Raw genomic sequence first — 25,461 nt, forward strand, 5'->3', positions numbered from 1 at the left:
CTATTTATTCTGTTAAACGAATGAGAAATCCTAGAAATTCTTTACGTTTTTGGTCATAGACAATTAAACCATTTCTTATGCCAGTCAGAAATGTGACCCTATAACATCTTAAACTAACTACATTGCTCATCTGTGAAGCACATTAAGTCATGAGGGTTCCAACTGTATTGGAATTAGATTTAGAAACTACACAAATAGCCAGTCAAGTCCAATTAAATTGTTAATTTTGGTGTCTTAGTGCATTTTTTCCATGAACGCATGCATGGACAAACATTGAAACGTTCAATTAAAAGGTGCATCAGGTTGTTCCATGGATAACAGCAGCCTCTACTGGCTTTCCAGAGACACATGCAAGCAGCATAAAGTGTAACTTTAAACTTACAGAGCAGCGGAGGATGTGTTCCTTAAGAAAACTCAGAAAGAAGACATCTTAACTGTATATTTGAAGTCCTGTCTAGTTAATTTATCACATATATTTGATCTTAATATTAAAATTACTTTATTAAATGTATGTAATAATAATAAACTTAAGTAAATTCTGAGTTTTTCCCTGGAAAGTATTTTGGCTCAGTGCTTTTACAAGTGCTGAATAAACAACTGTGACTTCACTTTACTTGACATTTTCTTTAATTTGAAATTCAAGTCTGATTTACCATTTCAACTTTGGCAACAAATTTCTTCTACAACGAAACACAACATGAAGTTTAACATCAGTGCCTCAAGAAAGAACAATTATCTTTACATTAAAAAAAACTAAAAGTTGAGGAAATAAAATGAGGCTCTTTGAGGTTCTTTTTTTTCCCCCATTCTCATTTAAAAGTCCCAAGCTATAACTGGATTTTTTTTTATTTCAAACATGCAGTGCAGTGCAGTAAATTGAGTAAATAAAAATTCTAAACTTCTGCAAGAAATAAAAATATTAATATTTTTCTTTTCAAGTACAACCACAGTCTTCCCAAAATTTACAACCGAACAGAGTTGAGCAGAGTTTCAGGTGTTTTGTACATTTGAGTTTGTTCTCAAATAACAACAAACACATCTGACTAAAATATACAAATCAAATTTTTTCACTCCTTGTGAATAAATTAGCTTCAAAAATGTAATCCTGCATTATAAAGTCTATGTAGGATCGGACAATAGTATGAGAAATTGAACTGTTTTTTTACTTTGCTTTGGATTTGTTTTTCTACAGTAGTGAGTTTAGTTTTTTTTTTTTAAATGAAGATGAAATGATGTATTCATGTATACATTTATTTCAACTGCGAGTCCTTTGTGTTTTTACTGTAATTAAGAGTTTATTATTACTGGAATAAGAGAAAATGGTGGGGCTATAAAAATTTTATCATATAATTTCAAAAATGATGCCATATAACCCAGTCCTACATAGAAATATGGCATTTAAACCTTTGAATAGTGCCTTAATTCAAGTCCATGGCAAGAAATTACAATGCAGTGCAAGGCCCAGTACCCAGTAAGAGAGGTAGTATCCCAGAATGCTCTGTGTGGTGGGAGAACAGGCTTTAAAATGTGGCAGCAGTGCAACGATGGGATTTTGAGGTGTGTGCTTACAACCATTTCTGGAATGGCTCTGCATCTGTACATTGGGGTTAGATGTTTTCCTTCGATGAAGAAGGGGCTCGTTGAGGAGGAGCAGGTGAGCACTGATCCAGAAGGGCACAGGAGACGAGGAGGCCATAAATCTGGTTAGAACCTATAAATGTAGATTAAAAAAGAGGAATAAGTATGTGTTTTTCTTCAAAAGTTAGATAAATCCAGAAGATTTGATGCTTTTCTTACCTGTACATGCATGCACAACGTTCCAAACACAAGGAGCACCGCAGAATGTACAACATACACAAACACCCTGGGGTTGAAGAATCCCGGCGTTGGTTTGTCAAGTCCTCTGTTTGCATTCGTCTCCCAAAGTCCAAGTCTCATGCACAGTTCTGGGTTAGCTTGAAAATATGCATAAGCAGCCATTATGCCAAGGGTGGCCATAGGCAGAGCCAGGATAAAGTTTGGTATCTGCTTCAGTTCAAAGTAACGGAGGAAGCCCACGTCCCAGTACACATCCTGGATATGAGAATAAAGCAGCGGGAGAGGTCTCATACACCAGAGGGGCGGCGGACCATTTTCGTCAGGAACCCGGTAGCCCTTCCGTTCAGCCAGCGACAGAAGAGCAGGTGAGATCCGCTCCAAGGAGGTGGACGGTGTGCAAAACGTCCTGTAGCCATAGTACTGGAAAGCACAGAATGGGAGGGCAATAATTGCGGTTCCCAAGAGGGAGGTGAGAAGGAGACAGATGATGACCCAGATATAGTGGAAGACTTTAGTGTGGCCTTTCGTCGTCGCACGATATACACGAATCTGGGAGATGGCGTGCAGTGATGGAAGATACAGTAGAAACCCAATGTTGACAAGTCCGTTGGATCGTGCTGCAGTGGCGATGCTGAGGGCCAGGCAGGCTCGGAAGGTGAATCCTTTCTCCAGGAGGAACAGGCCGCCAAAAGTGAGAGCAGCAAACAGGCTCTCTGAGTATCCAGCAGTCATGAAAACATTGGCGGGCGTGATGCAGTAGAGCAGGCTGGAGAGCAGAGCGAGGCGCCTGTCCTGCAGAACGAGCCTACTGAGCGCGTGCAGGGCCACTACACTCAGCAGGAAGAGGGCGCTGTTGGCCAGAGCCACCGCCACCAGCAGCCGCCCCCTCACGCTCAGCCAGCTGCTCATGGGCCACAGCAGCGTCTCGGCCAGGCCTCGGAGGACGATGGGGAAGAGGGGGAAAAATGCAAAGTTGTGCTCGTAGAGGTATCCTTTTTCGGCGATGAAGAGGAAATGCTCAGCGTCCCAGTGAGAGAGGCCACCCAGCAACCACTCCACCACTGAGTCCAAGTACAGGGGCTCCTCTGTCCGAGGGGGCCTGAACGCATCAGCTTCATGGTCAGGGATGGCAGCATTCAAGACAGCCTGGAGAGAAATATTTTGCATTATTAAAATCAATTGTGCTGGACTTCATCTGTATATCCTACAGTTGTACAGTCATGCTGCCTGTTTTCCACATCTTATGTTATTTATTCCCCTGTACACTATTCAATAGTCAACAGTGACAAACATGTTAAGCCCAAAATTATTCAGACTCATATAAAACTTCATTTAAAGTGAATTTGTACTTGACTGATAGGTTTCTTCTGGCTGGAAATTACACAAACAAGTGGCAAAAAACAGTAACACATTCTGTTAGTGATGATATTGATGAATTTCAATGATTTCTAGGTTTTTTCCCCTACATTTGTCATGTTCAAATTTATTCACAACACATTAAACTGTGAGAAATCAGCAATAAACTGAGAACAGCTGATGCAGTAGGTCTCTATTCAAGTACTTGGCTAGCCAGACAAGCTTGTTGTAGTAAACAGCATCATGAGAGAAGAGAACAACATTAAGATTCTGGAAGAAAACATCAGGGGTTGCACAGTCACGCAGTGGTTAGCACTTTCGCCTTGCAGCGAGACGATCCCTGGTTCGCGTCCCGGCATCCCGGGATCTTTCTGCATGGAGTTTGCATGTTCTCCCTGTGCATGCGTGGGCTTTCTCCCACATTCCAAAAATATGCTGAGGTTAATTGATTTTTCTAAATTGCCCTTAGGTCTGAATGCGAGTGTGATTGTTAGTCTGTATATGTAGCCCTGCGACAGACTGGCCAGGGTGTCCCCTGCCTTCACCCCAAGTCAGCTGGGATAGACTCCAGCCCTGTCCACCCCCCCACCCACCCTAATGAGGATTAAGTGGTGTATAGATGATGGATGGATGGGTGAAGAAAATATCAGGCATTCTGCAGAAAAAAACCTAGCTGTGGGCAGCACTGGACCTTTCATCAAGACAGTCATTTGAACAATACAGCCCATGTGATCGAGAAATCTTTAAAATAAAACAAAGGTTTTGGAGTCCCTGAATCCAATGAAGAATCTGTGAAGGAAACTCAAGATCAGATATTTAACAATGATTACAAAGAAAGGGTATGAATAATTTTGGACACTGACATTGTTCGTAAATAACAGCACAGCTGTATAAAATTCATTAGCATCTCTATCACAATGTCTTACCATCTTTTGTCACGTGTGTATGTCATTTCTAGCCAGAAGAGCTTATAGCCAAATAAAACCTCATCATAAATCAAAATTTGTCAAGGGGGATGCACAATTTGGGGCTCAACCTGCACATCAAGGAGAATGAAGGTAAACGACCTGTGAACTGCAGATGCTAATGAGCAAACTGCCAGCCTTTAAACTCACCTGCAGAAACAGAGAGAGACCTCTGGTGACTGTGGCGAACTCCAGCACTGCTCGGACATCCATGGTCACTGGTGCGCCGGACTAAACGTGAGGAAGCCGGTTGTGACAGACATGAGCTCTGCCGCTGCTAGCTGACGCTCACCGTCGTGTTTTCTGTACAACATAGCTAGCTAGGAGGGAAAACACGATCGGCTAAAGAGCTCTAGGACGTTTCTCGATTAAAACTGGTTCCACAGACGTAAAAGAGGGTGAATGCTAATTTAATTATATGGCTACCAGTATTCAAGCAGCGTCTTTTTGTCTCTTTGTCCTCATATCTTCCCCTGCCGCACAGCAACCTCGGTTCGAATAGCACTTTTGACTTCCGGTGTCGCCGTGGATCTCGTTTCAAAATAAAGGCGCTTGAGTCCGCATCATGAGAGCACTGCTTTTTCCTACGCACACTATAAATACGTTCTAGAAATCTAACAATTCTGAATAATAGTTAAGCTTTTGCTGACTTAAGGTGTGCAACCATACATCAGCTTCAGTGGCATTTTAACGCTCTTAAAAATATATTGTAAGTACATCTCCCCTCCAGCAGGTGGCGCTCCACGCTGTCTCATGGAGCTGGTATTTCAAGTGGCGCAAGTACGTTAATCTTTCCTGTTTTATTACTCATGCCTGTGAATTACAGCCTCGTATGGGTGTAAAAGAATGTGCTTATGTTTATCTGATATCTGTTAAATGCATATGTATTGTCATTATTTTCTGTCTCAATAAGGTACAAGCCACAATATCTAGATCTAACGACTACTATTTTCTTGTATATTCATTTATCTGGTTTAATTGTTCACGTTAACCTCCATAATTATTGTTAATGTAGGGTCTTACCTTTAATATTTACATCAGTTAGGCTAATCTCCATTAATATTAATAGCATACTGTTTTAGTCTTATAATAAAACTTGTTAAATTCAACTCCATAATTAAAAATACAAGTGTCCTAGCTATAATATTTAAATTACTTAGGTTAATCTCCATAATTAACAATACTGTATCATCTTTGCCTTATATTCAGATTTGTTAGTTTAATCTCCATAAATAATATTACTGTAGGGTCTTAGCTAGAATACTTCAATAAGTTAGGTTCATCTCCATTATTAATACTATAGAGTTTCAGTCATAATACCTAAAACAGATAATACTGTTGGGTCTTAGTCTTATTTTTTTTCTAAAAAAATAAGGTACAGTTCTAATTTCTATCATTTTTGAAGGGTTGTAATGCTAACATGTAAATTACTGGGGTAAATTCACATTATCATTAACACTTTGGAGCTTTAACCCCTATGTTTTAACTTGTTAGTTTAATAAAATATTTATCTTTAAATGGAAAGCACTTTATGTGCTATATGAATAACTTGACTTGTGCTCATATTGTAATTATACATGGAAATGAATTGTATTCAGTCCTCCAATTTTAAGTTTTGTGTTTCCTTAAAGTGAAACAACCAACTAATGGCTGTATGTTTTTTCATTTTTTTTACATTTATGAAGTAATTTGACTCCAACAGACACAATTTGAAGAGGCAATGTAAACAGTGACTCTGCTGAATAGAACCATGTTTCCTATGAGATTCCTGAGCTGTGAAGATCAAATAAAGTCCAGCAGTGAACCAAACTGAGTGAATTCATGCATTTCTCTGTCCAAAAACAATGAAACCATCAAACAGCTTACGAAGATTTAATGTACATTTATTCTTACCACGTGGAACATATAGTATAAAGATTTCATACTGAATAAATGATATTCATTGAGCCAAAAAAGGGAAAGGGAGGAATTTACATGTCGTCTTAGCTACATAGTCTGAAATACAAATATGCAGAATCCATGACTGGAGAAAATTTTTCAAATGTGTACTTCATCTAGTTTATTTTCGTTGTACCAGGAGTTAACAGGTTTGAGCCGTGTCTGCCATACTACGGAGCTGTGGAGGGACCAGAGGAGTGGATCTAATCGGTGGGGACTGGAGGTCACGGACCAAACTCAGATGTCAGCCTGCATCCCTCACCAACAACAAGTGTGAGAATAGTGACACAGACAGAGACAGACACAGAGAAAGGAAGTATAATGTACAACATTATATATACACCACAGCAAAGCTGTATTTGAAGTTGAAAACCAGTCCTAAGAGGTGATTTCTTTTCATAAGGGTATTCATACAATCAAGGGATAAGAGGAGGTAAGGGTGTTGTAGGTTCTTGATACTTTGGGGAAGAAAGCCATTTTCTGTTCAACACCAAACTAAAATGACCTCAGAACTCTAGAGGAGCTGCATTGTCAGCTTCTGTGTGAAACGTGTTACAGAATGCTTACACTCAAGAGCAGTACGGTACAGAAAATATCCTACAATCTACTGCACACTGCACAGGCCTCCCTGGTGAAGGTGTCTATTGACAGCATTTAGTCTACTGTCGGGCTGACTGGTGAGAATCCAACTACAGCAACTAGAACCAGTAGGCCACTTGTCAGTCTGCTTCACCTCTGAACGTCAACCAGTTACAGACTCATTGTGCCCTCGAGTGGAGAGCTAGGGCACACTGTGTCTCCCAAACTCACTGTAAACGAGACAGCAACTTTGGTTACAGTTTTTGTTTTTCAGCTATTTATTTATTCATTTATTTATCTTTATTAAAAAGTACTTTTCCCCCCAAGTGCAGAACAGTCTCCCAACTCTGGTGCTCTGCTCTGTGTCATCCAGTTGGCATTCATGTTGCAAGTAGTGTCACTTTGTCTCTCTCTCTCTCTTTGTCTCTCTGGTTTTGTAATCCACCACAGCTCTGTGACTACCCTCCTCGAGCAAGGTTGGCCTGGGGAGGGCACAGAGAATGGAATCTGAAGGATTTTCATAAATTAAAGACAGTCACTTGAACCTTCCTTGCCCTGTTACACACACAAGCCAGGTTACCAGGGAGGAGGAGATTGGGGATAAAACCCCCAGAAAGTGGAGCCACGGCTCCCTACAGCTGTCATGACTGGCCGATCAAAAAGAGTACATCACAGATAACATGAGAAACCAGCGAGTTCATTAGGGGAGACACTGAAAGGTCGAGGAGTCGGGACTCATGTAGTGTGAACTCTGAGTGGTTCTCCTCCACCTTAGCTAAGGCGTGCAGAGCCCGGGCAGCTCGCCGCATCATGTCCGGGCTTGTGGGCTCGAAGTGCATCCCCTGTAGGTGTAGTAGAGAGCTCTGGCTCTGCTGAAGCTGTGTGGCAGCCAGACTGTCCTCCAGGAAGCCCAGCAAGTTGCCCACACTGCCCTTCTGAAAAGCGATTGCTCGGGCTGCCATAGTATCACCCTGGGCCAGGTTGGCCAGTAGGACCACGGCCATCTCCCTGCAGACTGCAACCTTCCTGTCTCCAATTAGCCGCACCAGGTTCCCGTATAGCTTCTCCAACCGACTGAATGGCGGAGTGGCCAAGATGAGGTCCACATTGTTGTCTTGGATGCTCAGTTTGCTTAGCGTCTCCAGGACCAGTCTCTGAGGGGACAAAGCACTATGGGGGCCCAGGGTGGGGAAGGGGTCCTGGGCCTCTGCTGAGGGGCAGACGGCCCAGTGGAGAAGACCATCCAACAGAGGCAAGCAGATGCTCTCGGGATAGATGGAGAGGTTCAGCTGGCCTGAAATGTTTGCCAAAGTGACCAATGTGTTCTCCCTCAGGAGCTCCAAGCAGTCCCACCACCATTCATCCCTTTGGCCCACTCCCTCATCAGAATCCTCGTCTTTCTCGTAGGTGAGTGGGGCCTGTTTGCGCTCCAGGTGCCGGTGGTGGAGCAGGATGAGGCGCCCCAGTAGCAGCAGCAGCCCTGGATGTTTGGACATCTCATGGTCATTGCCTGGCACGAAGGAGAGGCTGCGGACAATGTTTGAGACACAAATGCAGCGCCGGGCTAAAGAATCCTGCCAGTTAGCCAGTGCAATGAGCGGCCCCTCGTCTTTACTGTGAGGCTCGTCCTCCAGGATGGTGCCAGTCTGCTGAGCCTTCTGGATGAAAATACTGCCGGAAGAAGGAATGGGTCTGTTGTTCTCCTGGTGATTTTTAGAGCCTTTCTCAACTGCCTTCATCTCAGAATCGGTTTTCTTTTCCTCTTCAGTGCCAGGTGAAGAGCCGGTCTTCTCTGTGACTGCTGATTTCTCAGAGGAAGAAGTCTCTTTTGGCCTCTCGTCTTCATCTTGATATTTCCTTTTATCCTCCTCAGTAGGCAAACAATTTTCCCGTATTTCTTCTTCTAGAACTCTTCGCTTCAGTAAAACTGGGGGCACTGGTATTCTTTCTCGCGGTTCTAAGAAGTCTTTGCGTGGTTCAAAGTGAGTCTGGATGTGTTCTGTTGAGTCTCCCCCTCCAGCACTCCAGTGAAGTAACCCACTGTCAAACTCTTGAAGCTTGCCGTGATTATTTGTCTGTGCAGCCACAAATGGGTCTTTCTTTCGTACCACCTTTAGGGGAAACTTGTCAAACTTGCTGGCCTGTTTAGGTCTCTCATTGGCAGATAAGGACTGGGATAAACCCGTCTGTTCAGAATTAGGACCTTTGCTCTTCTTTTCCTCCTCCTTCTCATGTCCTGCCTTCTCATCTTTACCCCGAGAGCACTGCACTTGATCCTCCTCCTCTTTCACATTAGCTGGCCCCTCAGTTTCTTGTTCCTCCTCTTCTTCGTCATCTTCCTCCTCTTGCTCCATATCCTCCGTCCGTGGTTCTTCCTCTTCCGTGCTGTCCCAGTCTCGTTTCAAGGCATCAGGATCAAGTAGTGTCCTCTGGCCAGGGTCCCCGACTTCATACTCCCGCAGGATACCAAAGATTTCAATGAGGCAACGTCTGAAATACTCAACCACCAACTCTAGTAGGCCAGGCAACTAAAGAAAGAACAAAAAAAAGAAAATGTTAGATATGATCACCGTGAAATCTGCTACAAACAATCATAAAGGGCTCAAAATTGAGTCTTACCGTGTTGAGATCGAAGGTAGAAATACTGCTGTCATCATACAGGAGAATATTGATGGTATCTAAGGCCCACGTACTTTCAGCCAATAAGCCTGACTTTAATGACATCATGACTCTCCAGGCCTCTGGAGTTCCTTAAAAAAAAATTTTTTTAAATGAAGTCAAAAAATTTAATTGGTACAAAGTATTCTCTGAGCAATAACTGGACTAAGCAACATTAGACGAGTGCTATCAATGATGAAGACACTCAATATCACAAGATGGTTTTAATATTCATAATTTATGGTCATACCAATATCTTTCATGGTGAGTCTCCGACGTGGTTTCAGGACAGGATGCGTAGCTTCTATAGATCCCGGGGGAAAAGGCATGTCTCGCCTTATTAGAGGCGACTGCACTGGAGGGGGCACTATGTGAGATGCAGGCACTGGGGGGCCAGCCTTCTGCATCTTCATTACTCCGTGCATATAAGGGGATTTACTGGGTGATGTCCTGCTCTCCATGGGGCGGGGCATGGAGGCTGGGCTGGACACCTGTGGAATGTGGTTCTGGACACCCTGAGGGGGCTGGTAGTTGGACTGGACTGATCGAGGCATGGGTTGGCCGGGCCCGGCTGGACCGTAGGGAGGCTGTCGAGGGCCCATCTGACCTCCCCACTGGCCGTCGTGATTCATGCGCTGTTCTGATGACATCATCTCCTCTGAGCGGTTCATGCCAGGATAACCAGGTCCCTGTGGTGGGCCTCCAGGGCCACCCTGTCTGCTGGGGTAGTTCTGATAGTTCATGTCTCGAGGTCCCTGCCACATGCCTCCCTGAGGACCGTCAGGGCCGGACTGCATCATTTGAGGGGGCATGTTAGGCTGAGCGTTGGGCCCTGTTGCTCCCTGCATCCGTTCACGGCCAAAGGGGAAGGGGAACTGATTGCCGGGGCCAGGTGGACGGCGATCAGAGCCTGGGTAGGGCCCACTGCCGCTGTACTGATTGTACGACTCCTGCTGCCCTGAAGAGGGTGCAGAGGCGCCTCCTTGCTGTTGTTGCTGTTGCGGTGCTTGTTGTCCACCAGGGAAAGGTCCACTGTACTCCGGCTCATGGCGTTTTGATGGAGGGTAACCCCCTTCTACAGGACGCTTGTAACTCTGCAGGTAACAAATCACAGAGATGAATTCACTACTCACCATTTCAATAGAAATGAATGCATTGGTTCACAATACAGTTATCAGAATACAACCACGTGTAAGCAGCACCACCAGAGAAGAAAAAAAACAGAAGTGAAAACTAAAACTTGGATATTATTTGGTCACAGCATACTGAGAATAACTGGAGTTGGTGTAGTGCAGATGGATCATTTACCTGTTGTTGTGGGTACATTCCAGGTTGCTGATTTGGGTACGAGCCAGTAGGGGGCGTTCCCTGTCCAGGATACTGATTACCATAGGAATCATGCCTGCAAACATCATGCCTTGTCAGTTTGACCATGAAAATATTGCATCTCTCACCGAGCTGAGACAAGCCCGACTGTTATACATGCATAGACAGACACGCAGTCAACATGAAGGTATACAGTGATGAATTTACAACCCAAAAACAAGACATACAGCTCCAGGAGTTTCATTGTGCTTAGAGTTAAACACTTGATTAAATTACATTTAAACTTCATTGCACTTATATTGGTTTTATCAATATGATTAATTTCATCTACAAAAATTTTAATATATAAAATGAACAGTAATAGAAATGTAGAAATGTCTTTTGGGTAACTGACAAGACAAATAGATGGAACTGATACATTTCAAATTTGAAGTGTATTTCAATCAATGCAAATCTCTCTGTTTCTTAGCCCAGACCAAAGATTTGTGAACATGAAGTAGCATTCCGAATGAATATTTCAACAAGGAAGGAAGGCAACAAAAATCTCATGCTCATGATAGGATCACATTCAAGTAAATGCATGCCAAAAATTTCACATTAAAATAATATGAAATTGTACTGTCTAATTACACTGCAAAACTGGATAAAACGGGCTATCTTGTAATGAGAGAGATCTGAGTCATAGATTACTACATTAAGAGTCACAAAAGCAATGTGTTTGTTTTATATGAAGAATGAAGCTACTCTCAGTGGACACAGAGGCTTGCCAAACCAGTGCCATGTCAACTGACCGTGGCTGCTGTGGTGGGAAGCGATTTGGCGAATACATCCCCGTGTCGGCGTTGGCAGGCATCATAGGGTTTGGCTGAGGAGCACCGGATCCCATGTTACCCTCTGGGCCCATCCCTTGTTCCGATCTGGGAAAAGCAGGAAAACACACAGTATGTTTAATTTTTTTCATGTTATACTTTATACAAATTATGCCAGAGGAAAGGAAAGTGGACAACGAATGCTACAATCACACAGCAACACAAATATAATATAACTCCTGAGCCTGCCACTGTAAGTTTCAGGATAGTTGACTTTAACATCTGCTTTGGTGGCAAAACACTTTTTTAAAGAGACTTAATAGTGGCATTAGTGGTGCTCAGAAAATCGAAAGAATCAGGAGACAAAAACATTAATTGGCTCTAATGTAAAGTGTCACGGCTGCATGTCAGGAAGTGGCAAATAGCGAGAAAATATCCAAGAAATGAAAACTGAGATTTCGCCGTTTGTTGTTATTAAAATAAATCATAGCTTACAACTGCTGTATACCAATTACAACTGCAATGACTAGTCCATTACCTAATTAGCTATTAAATAAGTCATCAACAATCTTTATGAAAAAATATCGATTCCAGCTTCTTAAATTAGAATCCTATCTGATTTCTTTACTGCTCTGCCAATAAACTGACTATCTTTGAGTTGTGCGCAAAACAAGAGAATTAAGGATGTTGTATTAGGCTTTGGGAAACACTGATTTCCACACTTTCCACTATTTACTAACATTTTATAGACTAAACAACTAATCGGCAATTTAACCATCAGTGAAAATAATCGCTAGCTGCAACCTGAGTAAGATAAAACGCTGTTGTCACTTAGACATAAAGACTCTTACCTCTGTCTAAACTGAATGCTAAATGTAGACACATGATGTATTTTTCAGAGCAGCAAAAAATCAAAATATCAGCACCCTCATGTCAGTGAGCAATAACAAATTGGAAGTATAATCATTTTAAATAATGAAAAGAAATGAATAAGTCAAGAAAACAGGTTGGATTTCATGAATAATGGCTTTTCATAAACACCAGAGTAGTGCAGATCACTCACAACAACATAACACATGCACCACAGTTCAAGCACATCTTTCTTGTCAAAAATCACATTTTCCTCAGATGTGTTTAAACTTGAGGACTGAATTTGGCTCCTAAATCTGCAGTGAAACTATGTAAAACCCTGGCGGAACATCACAAACTCAACGCCTAGCTAAACACGTCAGAAGCCAGCCAGCCAATTATTGGGCATTTTTTAAATTTAAATCACAGATAAACAAATTCAGTTTGGGAATTCATTCCTTAGATCTACTTTTTCTGACTTGATTGGGTTTTTTTTTTTAAGTGTGACTGATGATAAAAATGTATGGTTAGAGTCAGAATTGTTCAATGGGGCTAGCAAAATTGCTATATGTTGCAATATCTGTTGCAATTTCTTGATAAAATTACAATATGTCACAACATAAGACCACTATAAATGAAGCATTGTGATGTGTAAAAGATGCCTGGCCAATAGATCATATTCTCCAGGCGTAAGAGAATGGACTTGTTTGTACTCCAAAAATCACACAATTTATATATGTATATATTTCAGTGGAAGAAGAATGTAAAAATTACCATTCTGAAAACCTAATATGCATATCATTTGGCTCTTGTGATGAAAGACCCTGAATACGCCGTGTTCCATTCAGTGATTCTTACCTCCTGTCGTAGCCTGGTCCATAAGGGTACTGCTGTCGGGGCCCCATTGGCATGGTGCCCATGGCCCCGGGCGGTCCTCTGTTGAATGGAGGCTGCTGCTGTTGCTGCTGCTGTTGTTGAGGCGGCTGCTGCTGCTGCTGCTGCTGCTGGTCCCCCACCCCGCTGTTAGGGCCCTGGTTAGCTGGTAGAAACTGCTCCCCAACTGCAAATAAATTCAGCACATTTAGAACTTATTACCTCGACTGGTTAATTAGCTGAGATTAACTGAGCTTCTACGATAGCGAGTTCCATTCAGCTCTTGCTGATTGAGCCTGCCCACCTTTCCGCATGTTGCTGAACGGGTCCTTGTTGGGTTCGTAGGGGCCCATTCGACCTTGCATGTCTGGTGTGTTCATGCCGGGCTGATATGTGGAGTTGGGTGTCATGTTCTTCCTGGGGAACGCAGGGTCGCTTCCTTCAGAGAAAGGGTCCTGGAGGTTAACGCTGCTCCTAGGAGGGAGGAAAAGGGGAGGGGAGGGAAATTAGAATGGAGAGAGACAAAAGGGAAATGCAGAAATTAGTTTCACTTATTATTATGTCTTTCAAAGGATCCATTTGTAAAATCTTAAACGAGACTCACCTGGAACCCGGTGGCATGGGGGGCATTTGGGTGTGAGGAGTGGAGGCTGGGGTGGGAGGCTTGAGGTCTCCACCCTCAGCCATGGAGCTGCTGGTGGACTGGGGTGTCTGAGGCCCCTGCAGAGAGCCCGACCCAGCAGTGGAGCAGAGGGACGCTTCAGATTGAAATGAAAGAGAAGCAGAAAGACACGGTACATGAGTTTAATGGCTTTACAACACAGCACTTTATACTTTTGTAGGTCCACTGAAATGCATGTTCACTTGAAAAGACAACACAAGCTCTAACCTGGAGATGGGGGCTGGACCTTAGCAGGTTGGTTCTTCTTGTTGTCTGTAAAAATCTCAGGAGGAGGGTCTTCACCACGCTCAATTTTGCACTCGAAGGCATACAGACACTGGATGTACTGTTTCTTCAGAGAGCTGGCAGCACTGCTCGATGTACCCACATTCAGGGATGTGGCCAAATCACGCCATTTCTTATTCTTACTCACCTGAGAGACACACGAGATGCAATTAGAAAAGAAAAACAATGGAGAGCAAGCAATACATGCACTTTAAGAATTCTTTGTTGTTTATAGAAACCACACTAACCTGTGCCATGCCTCCGATCTCTTTAACTGACATATATAGCCGGAAGAGGTCGAGGGGTTTGCGTCCTACAGCCGGGAGGTTGGTCATGCCCATTGCTTTCTCGTCAATGAAGGCCAAGAATCGATCCACCCACACCTTTCTGTCCGGCTCTGGTCCTAACTCATACAGACGTGTTATCTTTTCACTGGTTGTGGTGGAAGAGTTGGACTTCTGTTTTGTGCATGAGAAACAAGAAACCGCTTTTAGAACAGAGCAGAAACTATGCAGAACATCAAAGATGTGTTAGGTGCTCAGACTTAAAAAGATTTTCATAAGGACCGTTATTACCTTAGATTTAGGCTCTGGCTTGGGCGTTCCACTTCCATCTACTTTGTTATTCATCTTATTGTTCATCTCTGGACTCGAGGCCATACCTAGACACAGTGACAGGGATTGCACTTAGGTGTGAAATTATAACATTAAAAAGTGAACAAAGCCAGGTGCAGGCATCACTGTACAACTCACCACTTGTGTTATTGGCCATGTTTGGCCCCATCGGATAAGGTGATCCACCAGGAGTGTTCATCATTCCAGGCATGTTGTTCATAGGAGGGCCGTACGGTGGGCCAGAGCCCATCATGCCAGGAGACATGTTGGGGTAACCAGGCATCCTGGACAAGGGAGAAAATATATGAGAATCTAGCATGTAGAACTGTGACAAAAGTATTTTACACCTATTTCATATTTAACCCTCTGAATCCCAAAACCTGCCAATAAATAAAGGGCATGTTATCATACAAATTGCAAAAACTACATTTACCAGAGCCAGAAGCTGTTTAAACAGACATTATTGCCAGATTTTCAATTTTCAGACAGTTCTTCATCTCTGATGTGACGTGACATGTCATTTGAAAAAATAACCACATCTAAGCTTAAAAAGCTAAGGAACTAAGAAAGGTAAGCACAATACTCCTGTTTTAACCTTGTTATGGAGGCCCCCAGCATGTTTTAGGATAGATTTTAACATTACACTGTGTTGGGGCTGTACACTATTTTGTGTTCTCATGTGTACTTTAAATTCTGTGTTTTTTTCTGGAATTGTTTCTTCTATTTCGTTGCCTTGTGAAGCAGCTTTAACCTGGATTTTGAAAAATGCTCTACAAATAAAATCATTATTAATAAAATCAAGATGACCACATATACTTAGTTTTTAAATTCCACATTGAAAAACTACATTTACACTAACCAGATTCTGCAAAAAACTAAAATTCTGCCCTCCTCAGCCCAACCACAAAGCTATTAGTGACATAATAAAACAGTCATGTGACAAAAATGCAAGGATTTTTCAGGTGAACTGCAGGTTGTGCTTACACAGACAGGACAGACAGGAGACACGTATGGAAATAAATTAAAAATGTAAATAGTAAAATATCTCTAGTAGGGAGAGCCACCATTTTCCCTGTACTGCTAACACCTGTAGGCACTCGGAAAAATGTTGTGCATGTTGATTCAAATTATTTTTTTTTTCAATTCTTGGAAAATAAATAATCAAAGACTTTTAGATTTTTAAAAAAAGAAAGATTTCTGGCATTATAACCGTCATACTGCACAAAAGACAGTCTAGCCATGGCTGTGATTTTTTTCATAGGAGGTGCAGGACTTTATATTGCAGTGAAAAATGAGTTTACAGTGAGTGAACAGCAGCAAAACACACCCAGAAACTTGTTGGGGTTCAGAAGGTTAAGCATACACAAGAAACCAGTCAGTAATGGTATGTGCCGTAATTAATGGAAGCACTCGAGGCTCTGTTGTGAACCAACCTGTTGTGCATGGAGTTGGTGGCAGGGTGTTGAATGGCTGTGGGATCCTGGGGCTTTCTGTTCATTCCTGGAGGAGGACACATTCCAGAGCCTACCTGAGGTGGCATGTTGCCCATGTTAGGAGGCATGTTTGGACCCATGTTAGGACCCATGTTGGGGCCCATGTTGGGACCCATGTTGGGGCCATAAGGACGTGCCCCCATTTGATTAGGAGGCATCCTTCCTGGAGGCATGCCAGCATACGGTGGTCCTCCACCCTGTCCTGCCATGGGGTTCATCGAGCCCATGCCTGGCCCGGGGTAGTTGGCATTGGGCATGTTGCCATAGCCAGGTTGCCGGGGATAACCTAAGGATGACATTACAGTGAATAAAAATGAGTTTAGCTGTAACTGAACACTGGCCTACAAAAAAAATCTCTGCAACACCCTAAAGTTTATCTGTCCACAAGATGAAAAGCGTCTTTTTACAGAGTCTTTTCCTAAAGAGTTGTGAGAGACAGACTTTTTTTTCTTTCAGTCTGCTAGCAGAGAGAGCTGTGCACCCTGAGCAACAAGCCTTTGTCACAGTTTCAGCTCTACTGACAGGAGGCTCTGCTACATCAGCTGACTCTCTGCTTCACTGCTATAAATAGCTGCAACAGAGTCAGAGGGAGGGACCAGCGATAGCATGGTATTCCTATGAGGCAGTGAGATATATTCCATAGGTTTGTCTAATGGCATATGTACATGAGCAAACTTCACAGATACTATATGAAGTGGAAAACATTTCTGAATAAAAATTTAAGCCTTAAAGTAACAGCAACACAGCAGAATTTCAAAACCTAATAAAAATTTCTCTCCTAGTCAATCCCAGAGAAGAGAGAATTTGAAAAGTACGAACCTTGGGGGCCATACTGTCCTCCCTGCTGCCCGTAGCCCCCCATGGAGTTGTTCTGTGGGTATGGGGCCATCCCAGGATGCATCTGTCCCCCAGAGGACTGGCGTGGCGACAGTGCAGAGGCCGACTGGGGGGAGCCGTAAGGGGGCATCTGAGGGTTCCTCTGCATAAACCCTGAAAGATGACAGAGGAAGAAGACGGTGCTCAGACAGAGGTGCTACATTAAACACCCTTGAAATGTTAATATCTGTGGAACAGAAACATACCTCTATCCTGGGCCATAGGAGACTGGCTCATCGCAGGATGGAGGCTCCCATCTGACTGCACACTTGACGGCCTGGGAGGCATCTGGGTCCCTAAACAATAACAATTAGGTGAAGTTAGTGAGAGCTCAAGAAGGGTATGATGGGAGGCTACTGTGGTTATTCTGATTTGAGAACACATGCTGATTTTCGTTCTTAAAGATGTATAAAAACAGGGCCATGTTTTGATAACAACATATTTGTGTGGTTTCAAATTCTAAAAATGACATATCGCCTGTTTTTCCATTGAAAAGTCCATAAGTAGTGCTTTTTTCATAAGTCTACAACTGTATGCAAAATGTCTCCTGCATCTCCATTCTTAAAATATGTTCAATGCAAGCTTCAACTTTTCAAATCCAGAAAAGCATTCAAAAAGAAGCTTACAGAAACCTTTAACTTTCAGCAGAAATTTTTGACAACTGCTGTCTAGTATCAAACTCCAAACCCACATTATTCTGCAGAGTAAAGGTCAAACACTCAGAAGAAGTAACAATGGCCCAAAAAAATTTAAAGTGAAAAGAGACATGCAGTCAGCAAAACTAGAACACAGGTGAAGGACTGCCAGCTCCTTAACAGGTATCATATGATTTTAAACATCTATTTAGCTGAAAACAATGTGGCTACTCCTATTCTCACTTGCTTCCAAGTGCAGTAGGTGGATAAAAACCTTTGTTGGCCAACATAAAAACATGCTACATATATACCATATGATACCATATGAGATAGTTCAAACCTCTCACTGCTAGTAAAGCCACATTTAACAGCTTTAACTTCGCCAGACAAAGTCAGTCCTTACAAATGTATATTTTGTGATTAAGCATTGTTTACTGAACCAATGCTTTTTAGAGTCCAGCCAAGTGCCTGAGGTGCCACAGGAAACCAAAGGCTGAGTTTTTGAGGAAAAGTGTGATTACAGGCTATCTTTAATGCTTGCCAATTACTGCAGGCTCTATGTAGAGAGCATTAAATGGCGTCTATAAAGCCTTCGAAAAATAAAGAAAAAACACTTTAGCAATATCTTTCACTGTCTTTAAAACTTGGGGTTAAGCATCTGAATGTCAGCTAAGTATAAAAATGTAAAATAATCTTAGCTCTCTGTGTTCTAAATTACATGTGGAGACAGAATTCAAGAATTTATTGATAGAACTGAAACAGGACATTGCATTTCGCACTGATGTGTGTCAAAGCAAAAGAACCAGCCATCTGGCAAAATACTGAAAAAGCTACACACTGTGGTTGGTATTATAACAATATTGATCACAAATGTCACAAGTCTGTCACCGATCATGTGCCTCATTTCACTGTGAGGGATCAGCCCACCTGGCATGTTGGCGGGTGACAGCGGTCCTGTGCGGGGTGTGCTGGCGCTGGCGGGGGAGCCAGCTGGAGAAGGTGAAGGCCCTCGGATGCCTGGCAGGTGGGGAGACGTGTGAGGCGAGAAGGGCGACTGAGCGGGGTTACTCTGCTCACCCTGGCTGCTCGACACACCTGGCGTGCTCACACCAGGACTCAGGGCGCCCTCTGTACCTGTAGGCAGGTCATCGATGGACCCTGACAGGTCCTATAAATAAAAAAAGGCAAAGAAAAAATGTCAGTTTATGAGTCCAAAAGATTCACTTTTTGTGCATTTTGACAGAGGCTGTGTATTCTCTTGGCTTGCAAACACAACATTTGCCTTAACCTTTTATAATACTGTAATGTTTACTTCAGGTATTAGCTCTGTTGTCAGCACGTTGCAATTCCTTCTCTCTTAAGACATGAGTGGCAGAGATACAAATACTACACACACGCACACACCCGGAGGCCTTTGTCCTTATTTATCTTTTTCAAAGAAAAAAAAAGTGAGTGTGCATTAGTGCTAGGGGTTGTCATGGTTACCAAGGTTTGTAGGATGCAAGCCGAGTCAGCATGTAGCGCCAGCCCCGCCATGTGATTTCAGTACACAAACAAACTCTCGTATTCATCTCAGACTTAGGGCATTTTTACACACGCAGTTCGATCGGGAACCAAAGACACGATACATTTCTGCATTTTAATTTGAGTCCTGAGTCACATAAGTTCGGATTTTCTACAAAATGAGCCAAGTCTATATACCAGCAAGCCATTCAGACTGATGTCATCCTACATCATCAAGACTCGCGTGGGAAAATCTAATTCCGGTGACTGACAGCAGGTTGATCTGCAGGATAATGCTTCCTATTAGTACATTTTAGGGTTCCTGCTAATGATTATTTTCACTGCTGATCATTTTCTCTATTAACCTATTAGGTGTTTCATCTATATGGCGCTCAAACTCAAAATGACGTCTGCAAATGTCTCGTTTTGTCCACAAACCAAATATATTTGGTTCACTGCCACAGAGAAGGAAACAAACGAAAGAAGAAGAAAAGAACAAAAGAAGAAGCCGAAATTGAAGAATTGAAGAGATCTAACAAAACAGCTGCTTATGAATACTATCTGTAGGACATTACTATAAACTGCACATCAACTGCATATTCTGAACAATGACAAATGGATAGAAACAGAGAAAAGATGAGATGTCCTATAGAAATATTCTGGACTGACTAATGTGGGGTTGCTCTGTCTTTTTGATGATCCTAAAGAAGTGACTAACTACACAGAGGATGCAAATAAACCAGACTGCAGCTTAAATGGAACTTCGCATGCATATGTGTTACCAAATGATTTACATTACTTATACGGATGGATTATAAGGCCGCTTCCTAAACACTTCAAGAACCATCCTTTGGCTTTTGAATTTATGGTAAAATTCTAATACTGTGTTTGGTCCTTCGCACCACAAACGAGTCTGTTGGCACCAGACTGAAATCATATTTTCAAATGGTCTCGGTTCGCTTGTTTCATCTGCACCGGCATGCAACTGTCAATTTCTCATCGGCCCCAACGCACCACCTCATTTACAGCAGCACCTTCTCCACAAGCATCGTCCACACAGCTGTGCCTCAACAACCACACAGTCTAAAATCACTGAGGGATGGAGAGCGCAGCGGCTGCAACATGAGCGAGCACAAAAAGCTTCTAAAACATTCATACCCGACATTCAACGTGACACAAAGTTAACTTTAAATGTAATCGGCTTCATTCTTTCATGTTTGAGTAAAGTAGGAAAATTAATACATCCTGTTTAACAAAACTATAAAGCAAAAGTAGAATAACTGTTTTACATTTGCATGAAAAATACAGCGTGAAAAAGGCTTTTTTAATGTTCCATTAGTGATATAACAAGCATAACTGACCGGAAGGCTGGAGGGGCGGCCTTGACCGTCCTCAGGGCCAGATTTAGGCTGTGTGGATGGAGGGGCGTTGGACTGAAATGAGTCCTGGGATACCTCCTAATAAACAACAGAACACATGCTGACTGCCAGAGATACACAAACACACAGAGAAAAAATAATTAAGCAAGATGAACATGATCCAAGACTGAGGGTCGTACCTGCTGTTGCGGAGGAGGAAAGCGCTGATAAGGTGACTGTTGTGCTTGCTGCTGCTGAGGGTTCTGTGGGTAAGCTGCAGGCTGCCCCTGTGGGTGTTGGCTGTGTCCCGGTGGCTGCTGTGGATGAGACTGTGACTGCTGCTGCTGCTGCTGTGAGGGGGGCTGCTGAGGCCCCTGTGTGGAACCTGGGTAGCTGGATTGGCCCTGTGATCCAGGGGTAGCCTGGGAACTTGGCTGCTGTGGGGCCTGACTGGGAGGACCCTGCTGCTGGGCATAGGGAGACTGGCCAGACTGAGGAGCTGAGGCTTGAGAATACGGTGGCTGAGACTGTGGGGGCCCTTGGGATGGGCCTGGCAGTGGCCCCTGGGACTGCGGGGGCATGTGAGGCTGCTGATAGGGCGGTCCTCCCTGGGTGTGTGGACCAGAAGTTGGCGGAGGGTGGGGTTGCCCTGGGTAAGGTGTCTGGCCACCAGGTTGTCCCGGTGGGGGCTGGGAGTAAGGGGTTTGCTGCTGACTTGGGTGAGGAGCCTGGCCTGGCTGACTGTAATATGGTGCTTGGCCCTGAGAGCCATAGCCTCCTGGTCCCTGCTGTCCATAAGAGCCCATCTAAACAGAACACACAGACATATTAGGACTATAGACACACTGCTGAAAGATAAAATAAAGACACATAATTCTGAATAAGACTGAATACCTGTGGACCGTACGGCATGCCACCCATGCCTCCAGGGGTACGTCCTTGCATTCCCACTGGGTATCGCTGGGGGCCTGGTGGGCCATAACCCTGGCCAGGGTATCCAGGACCCGGTTGTGGACCTGTAGGAGGCCCTTGTTGTGACTGCTGACCGTATGGATTGCCTGTTCCATATGGCTGGCCTCTCATTTTCCCCATCGGGTCCATTGGTGGCTGTAAGAAGGAAGCACACAAGAAAATACATTCAGTCATTAACTAATAACACAGCAATCCTGAAATAGCAAATGCTACAACTGACAAACAGCCCTGGTCACGCTTAGATAATTAAGCCATTACAACGTTTTGGGTTTTTTTTCCTCCAAAGGCAGTACGACATTTGGCTGCAGTGTGGAACATATTCGGATCTGAAAGTCTGAAAACAAGCTTGAATGAATGAGGAAACTGTGCTTGTTTCACCTTATTTCCCACGGTCATTACACTGATTTTTTTTCACCTCACTTTGCCATAGTTTCAGAAGTCAACAGAGCTATATATATCTACTTTCGAATGGAGGGCAGTCTGCCCAATCTTAAACATATCCCAGCTGTGCTCCTGTTTTGAGCCTGGTCCAAGTAGTTTTTTTTTCTCCCCCAGAGAAGGCAGTTTGGCTCTGGATGAATGACACCAGAAATGAAGGAAGTACTTTTCACAACAGCAGGAGAGAGTGAAAACATGTACAAGAGCATATTCATTCTATAACCCAGCAGATATAGAAACACGATTCAGGTAGAAACTTTTCAGCTTACCGCTACAGTATGCTTAAAGCCTTACATTAAGGATCCTCTCATTTCTTCATCTCTAACAAAACCACTTCACATAAAAAGGTCAAGTATTCCATGATAATTTCAACAAGAGAAGATCTACTTAAAACTAAAAGCAGCCCCTCGTATTATTTTAATTCCCACGTGTGCACTTTGCTGAGGAGAGTGCCCTCAGCTCAGCAACAATCCCTCCACGCAGAATGCCTTATGTGACATTTTTGCAGATCCAAGATAATGAAGTGAAATAAATAAGTGCAGCACATGGCTAATCTGCATAAGACAGAGAGGAAACTCCCTTGGTGGGTGAGAGATGGTGGACTGCCTTCTGATTGGCTTGGGGGGAGGATTGGGGGGAAATTCTTTGCAGTCACACAGTCAAACTTGTGTGGCATACCAGACACAGCAGCAGCAACGCACACACACATCCTCACAGGCAGATTTTCCCTATTGTGGAACTAACAACATAAACAGACGTGTATGAGGAAACATCGAGGAGAACAGATAAGGTGGAAAATAGGACAGCAGGTGTTGTTGTGTGTCATTATGTTGTAAACATTTAATGACTGTTGCAATGCTGCTGTGTAGGTTAATTTGGATCTGATGCAGACAAGACTGGCATGCAATGATGCAGATTTCAGCCATCAATTGAGCGAACGAACAGGAACCATATCTGGAGGAATTATTAAAACCTTGCAGCATCCATGTTAGAACACACAGCAACTAATTATTTTTCTTTTTTTAATTTTGGTAAGTATTTGACAAAAGATACACCCATATTTTACCTATGTGCTCCATGTTCTTTGCATGTAAAAAGTGGAAGTGAGAGGAGCAGTGCTGCACTAATACCTCTGGTGACCCTGTGATGAGCTAATGCTGCGTGTTCTTATCAGCAACTGTTGCCTTGCATCACATGTAATTATAAATGGCCATGAGCAGCGCATGAGGAGCCAATCAGATTTGAGCTAGCATGTCAACCCAAGACCAACTATCTCCTGGCTTTGACAGAAGGATTTTACCTCCACAATTCAAATCCCAGTGCAAACTGCAATCCTGCAGGCTGCACTCAGCCCCTCATAAAGCGCAGCTCACTGTTTACAGGCTGCATGCATGGGAAGCCCGGCGAGCTTTTCACTACACGGAAACTCGTTTAATCAATGTACAATCAAAATGGAAGAATCCACACTCTTTCCTTTGCATTTCACAAGACATCTAGGTGATTTAAACAGGAGCTACACGAGCCTTTTAACCGACTGTTGGAGGCTCATTCGGCACGCAACGCATTCCTTCCGTCATGGCCACAAAATTACACATTATCGGGCAAGAAAACGACACAAACATGAGAGTAAAAGCAGCCAACGCGGAGTAAAGATGTCCAAGAACACGTTGTCCTTTCTACACCCGTGTAGTACGGTTACATTTATGTCGAAATACAGCGGGGAAAATCGGTGTGTAACGGGAGTAAAGCAAAGCTAAAGCAAAAAAACTAGCCGAGCGCTCTTCAGCGAGTATTTTCGCCCCTTTTCAAAGTCGGGCCTTCTTGACTCCCTGAACGCCCTTAGAGCATTTCGACAACTTCTATCTGCTTCGAGGGGGCCTCTTCTATCGCTACATATCGACGCAGATGTACTGAAAGCAACACTTATTTAATGGTGTGGTGTAAAGGGAAAAAACACACACGAGAGGCAGCCATTTTAGAGTCTTTGCGAACTAGTATCAGACAATGGCTGGCCTGCTACGTTGTGAACTAGCTAGCAGGAGGGAAGGAGACGTGCTAAAGCCCACATCTTGTCCCTGTATTAATGTGGTTTTACCTGGTTTCTAACTAGCGGCTGCCCGGCGCTTCCCGGGCTCATGGGCGACGGGTGATGGCTTCTTTGTTGCCAGCCCGGGTTGCTCCCTCCGTACTGACCGCTGCTGCCCATGTCTGCTGGTCCCTTACTAGCTCCTTCTTGGCTACTGTAGTCGCTAGCCGGGTAGTTCTGGTAGCCCCGCGTTGAGCTGGGGGACGTTAGGAGCTTGTTGAGTGTCGGTGTGGATGTTGGCTGAGGGTTTCCAATGTTATATCTCTGGTTACTGTAAGATCCAGCCATCGCCGTGGGTCCTCCCGCTGGTGGCTGCTGCTTAGCTGGCTGCCCCCCAGCTGTCGGCGCCTGGGCGCTGCGAGGGGAGTTCATGGCGTACGCTTGGCCGGGATAGGGAGTCCTGTTCGGGAATGGGTTGTAGTTGTTAAACTGGTGGTTGGAAAAGCCATGGTCGTGCGAATTGGGTTGATACGGGTCCATCATGTTGCTCGACTGCACGACCGGACCCGCAGCAGCTGCCATGCCAGGGCTTTGTTGTCCGCCATGTTGATGAAAAGGGGCCCGACCGTAGTGCTGACTGTATCCGTACGAAGGTGGAGGAAACGCGGGGCCGTGGTGATGCACCAAACCGGGGTGGTTATTTCCCTCCGGTCCGACAGAGTCATTCTGGGTATTATTGTTAGCCCTGGGCGGGTTCCCATTCCCGTTCTTCATCTCAGGTTCCCCTCCTCCCCCTGCATTTCCACCGTCGGCCCCGTCCTGCAGATCCCCCCGGCCCGGCGATCCGCTGTCCAAGCCCGGCTGCTTTTTGTCCGACTGCTTCTCCCCCGGAGCCGAGTCTTCCTTGGGGTCTCGATCCGGCTTTTTGAGTTCGGAAGGCGGGCTAGTGTTAAGAGTGGCGGCGCTGGCGACCTGAGCGGCCATGATATACCCCCCCACCTCTCTCTCCCTCTCTCGGCGAGTCAGTCACAATCAAAAGCTAGCATTGAATATAAATAATTGTTTAGAACCATTTATCCTTGCGCCGATTCATTCCCACCCCTCACACCGGACCGAATCCGGCCGCCATCCCTGCGGCTCCAGCTCCGCAAACGGGTTAGAGAGATGATGGAGGCTCCATACAATGCGTAAAAAAGCGACAGAAATTGTTGTGGGAGTTGTGTTACTGAGCCCGGGTAGAGGCAGGGAGCGAACCCAACCAACACGAGGCTCCGCTAGATACAGCCATTTTACTGAGCCGCACGGATGGCTGCAAAACACGGGCTGGATGCGCTCCAATGCGGACTGGACTTTTTTTTTTGCTGTAAACCTCACGTTGCCTCCTCCCCCCCTCCCCTATAGGTGGAATAATTTCGGCACACGATGAGTC

At 44.1% G+C, this 25,461-nt stretch overlaps 2 protein-coding genes across 3 annotated transcripts; both read right to left on the reverse strand.

Moving 5' to 3' along the window:
• Nucleotides 1-609: 609 nt before the first annotated feature.
• pigv (phosphatidylinositol glycan anchor biosynthesis, class V) lies at nucleotides 610-4,663 on the reverse strand. The gene is made up of 3 exons (XM_023278409.3): nucleotides 4,290-4,663; nucleotides 1,798-2,964; nucleotides 610-1,711 (listed from the first exon to the last, which is right to left on the reverse strand). The coding sequence occupies exons 1-3, from the start codon at nucleotides 4,350-4,352 to the stop codon at nucleotides 1,424-1,426; spliced, it is 1,518 nt and encodes a 505-aa protein (XP_023134177.1). The 5' UTR covers nucleotides 4,353-4,663; the 3' UTR covers nucleotides 610-1,423.
• Nucleotides 4,664-5,995: 1,332 nt separating this feature from the next.
• On the reverse strand, nucleotides 5,996-25,319 carry arid1aa (AT rich interactive domain 1Aa (SWI-like)). 2 transcript variants are annotated; one of them, XM_023278384.3, is made up of 20 exons: nucleotides 24,102-25,319; nucleotides 21,491-21,703; nucleotides 20,797-21,402; nucleotides 20,600-20,695; nucleotides 18,663-18,903; nucleotides 17,307-17,396; nucleotides 17,044-17,214; nucleotides 16,165-16,510; nucleotides 14,870-15,015; nucleotides 14,693-14,778; nucleotides 14,366-14,575; nucleotides 14,061-14,265; nucleotides 13,776-13,929; nucleotides 13,476-13,645; nucleotides 13,157-13,358; nucleotides 11,432-11,557; nucleotides 10,623-10,716; nucleotides 9,565-10,408; nucleotides 9,276-9,397; nucleotides 5,996-9,184 (listed from the first exon to the last, which is right to left on the reverse strand). In XM_023278384.3, exons 1-20 carry the CDS (start codon nucleotides 25,014-25,016, stop codon nucleotides 7,298-7,300), a joined length of 6,924 nt encoding a protein of 2,307 aa, XP_023134152.2. In that variant the 5' UTR covers nucleotides 25,017-25,319; the 3' UTR covers nucleotides 5,996-7,297. The 2 variants fall into 2 exon arrangements, with proteins under 2 accessions (XP_023134152.2, XP_023134151.2); XM_023278383.3 differs by having other exon boundaries at nucleotides 9,276-9,406; nucleotides 24,102-25,318.
• Between the last annotated feature and the right edge of the window lie 142 nt (nucleotides 25,320-25,461).

Source organism: Amphiprion ocellaris, chromosome 9, assembly GCF_022539595.1.
Source record: "Amphiprion ocellaris isolate individual 3 ecotype Okinawa chromosome 9, ASM2253959v1, whole genome shotgun sequence".
Classification (NCBI taxonomy): Eukaryota; Metazoa; Chordata; class Actinopteri; family Pomacentridae; genus Amphiprion; species Amphiprion ocellaris.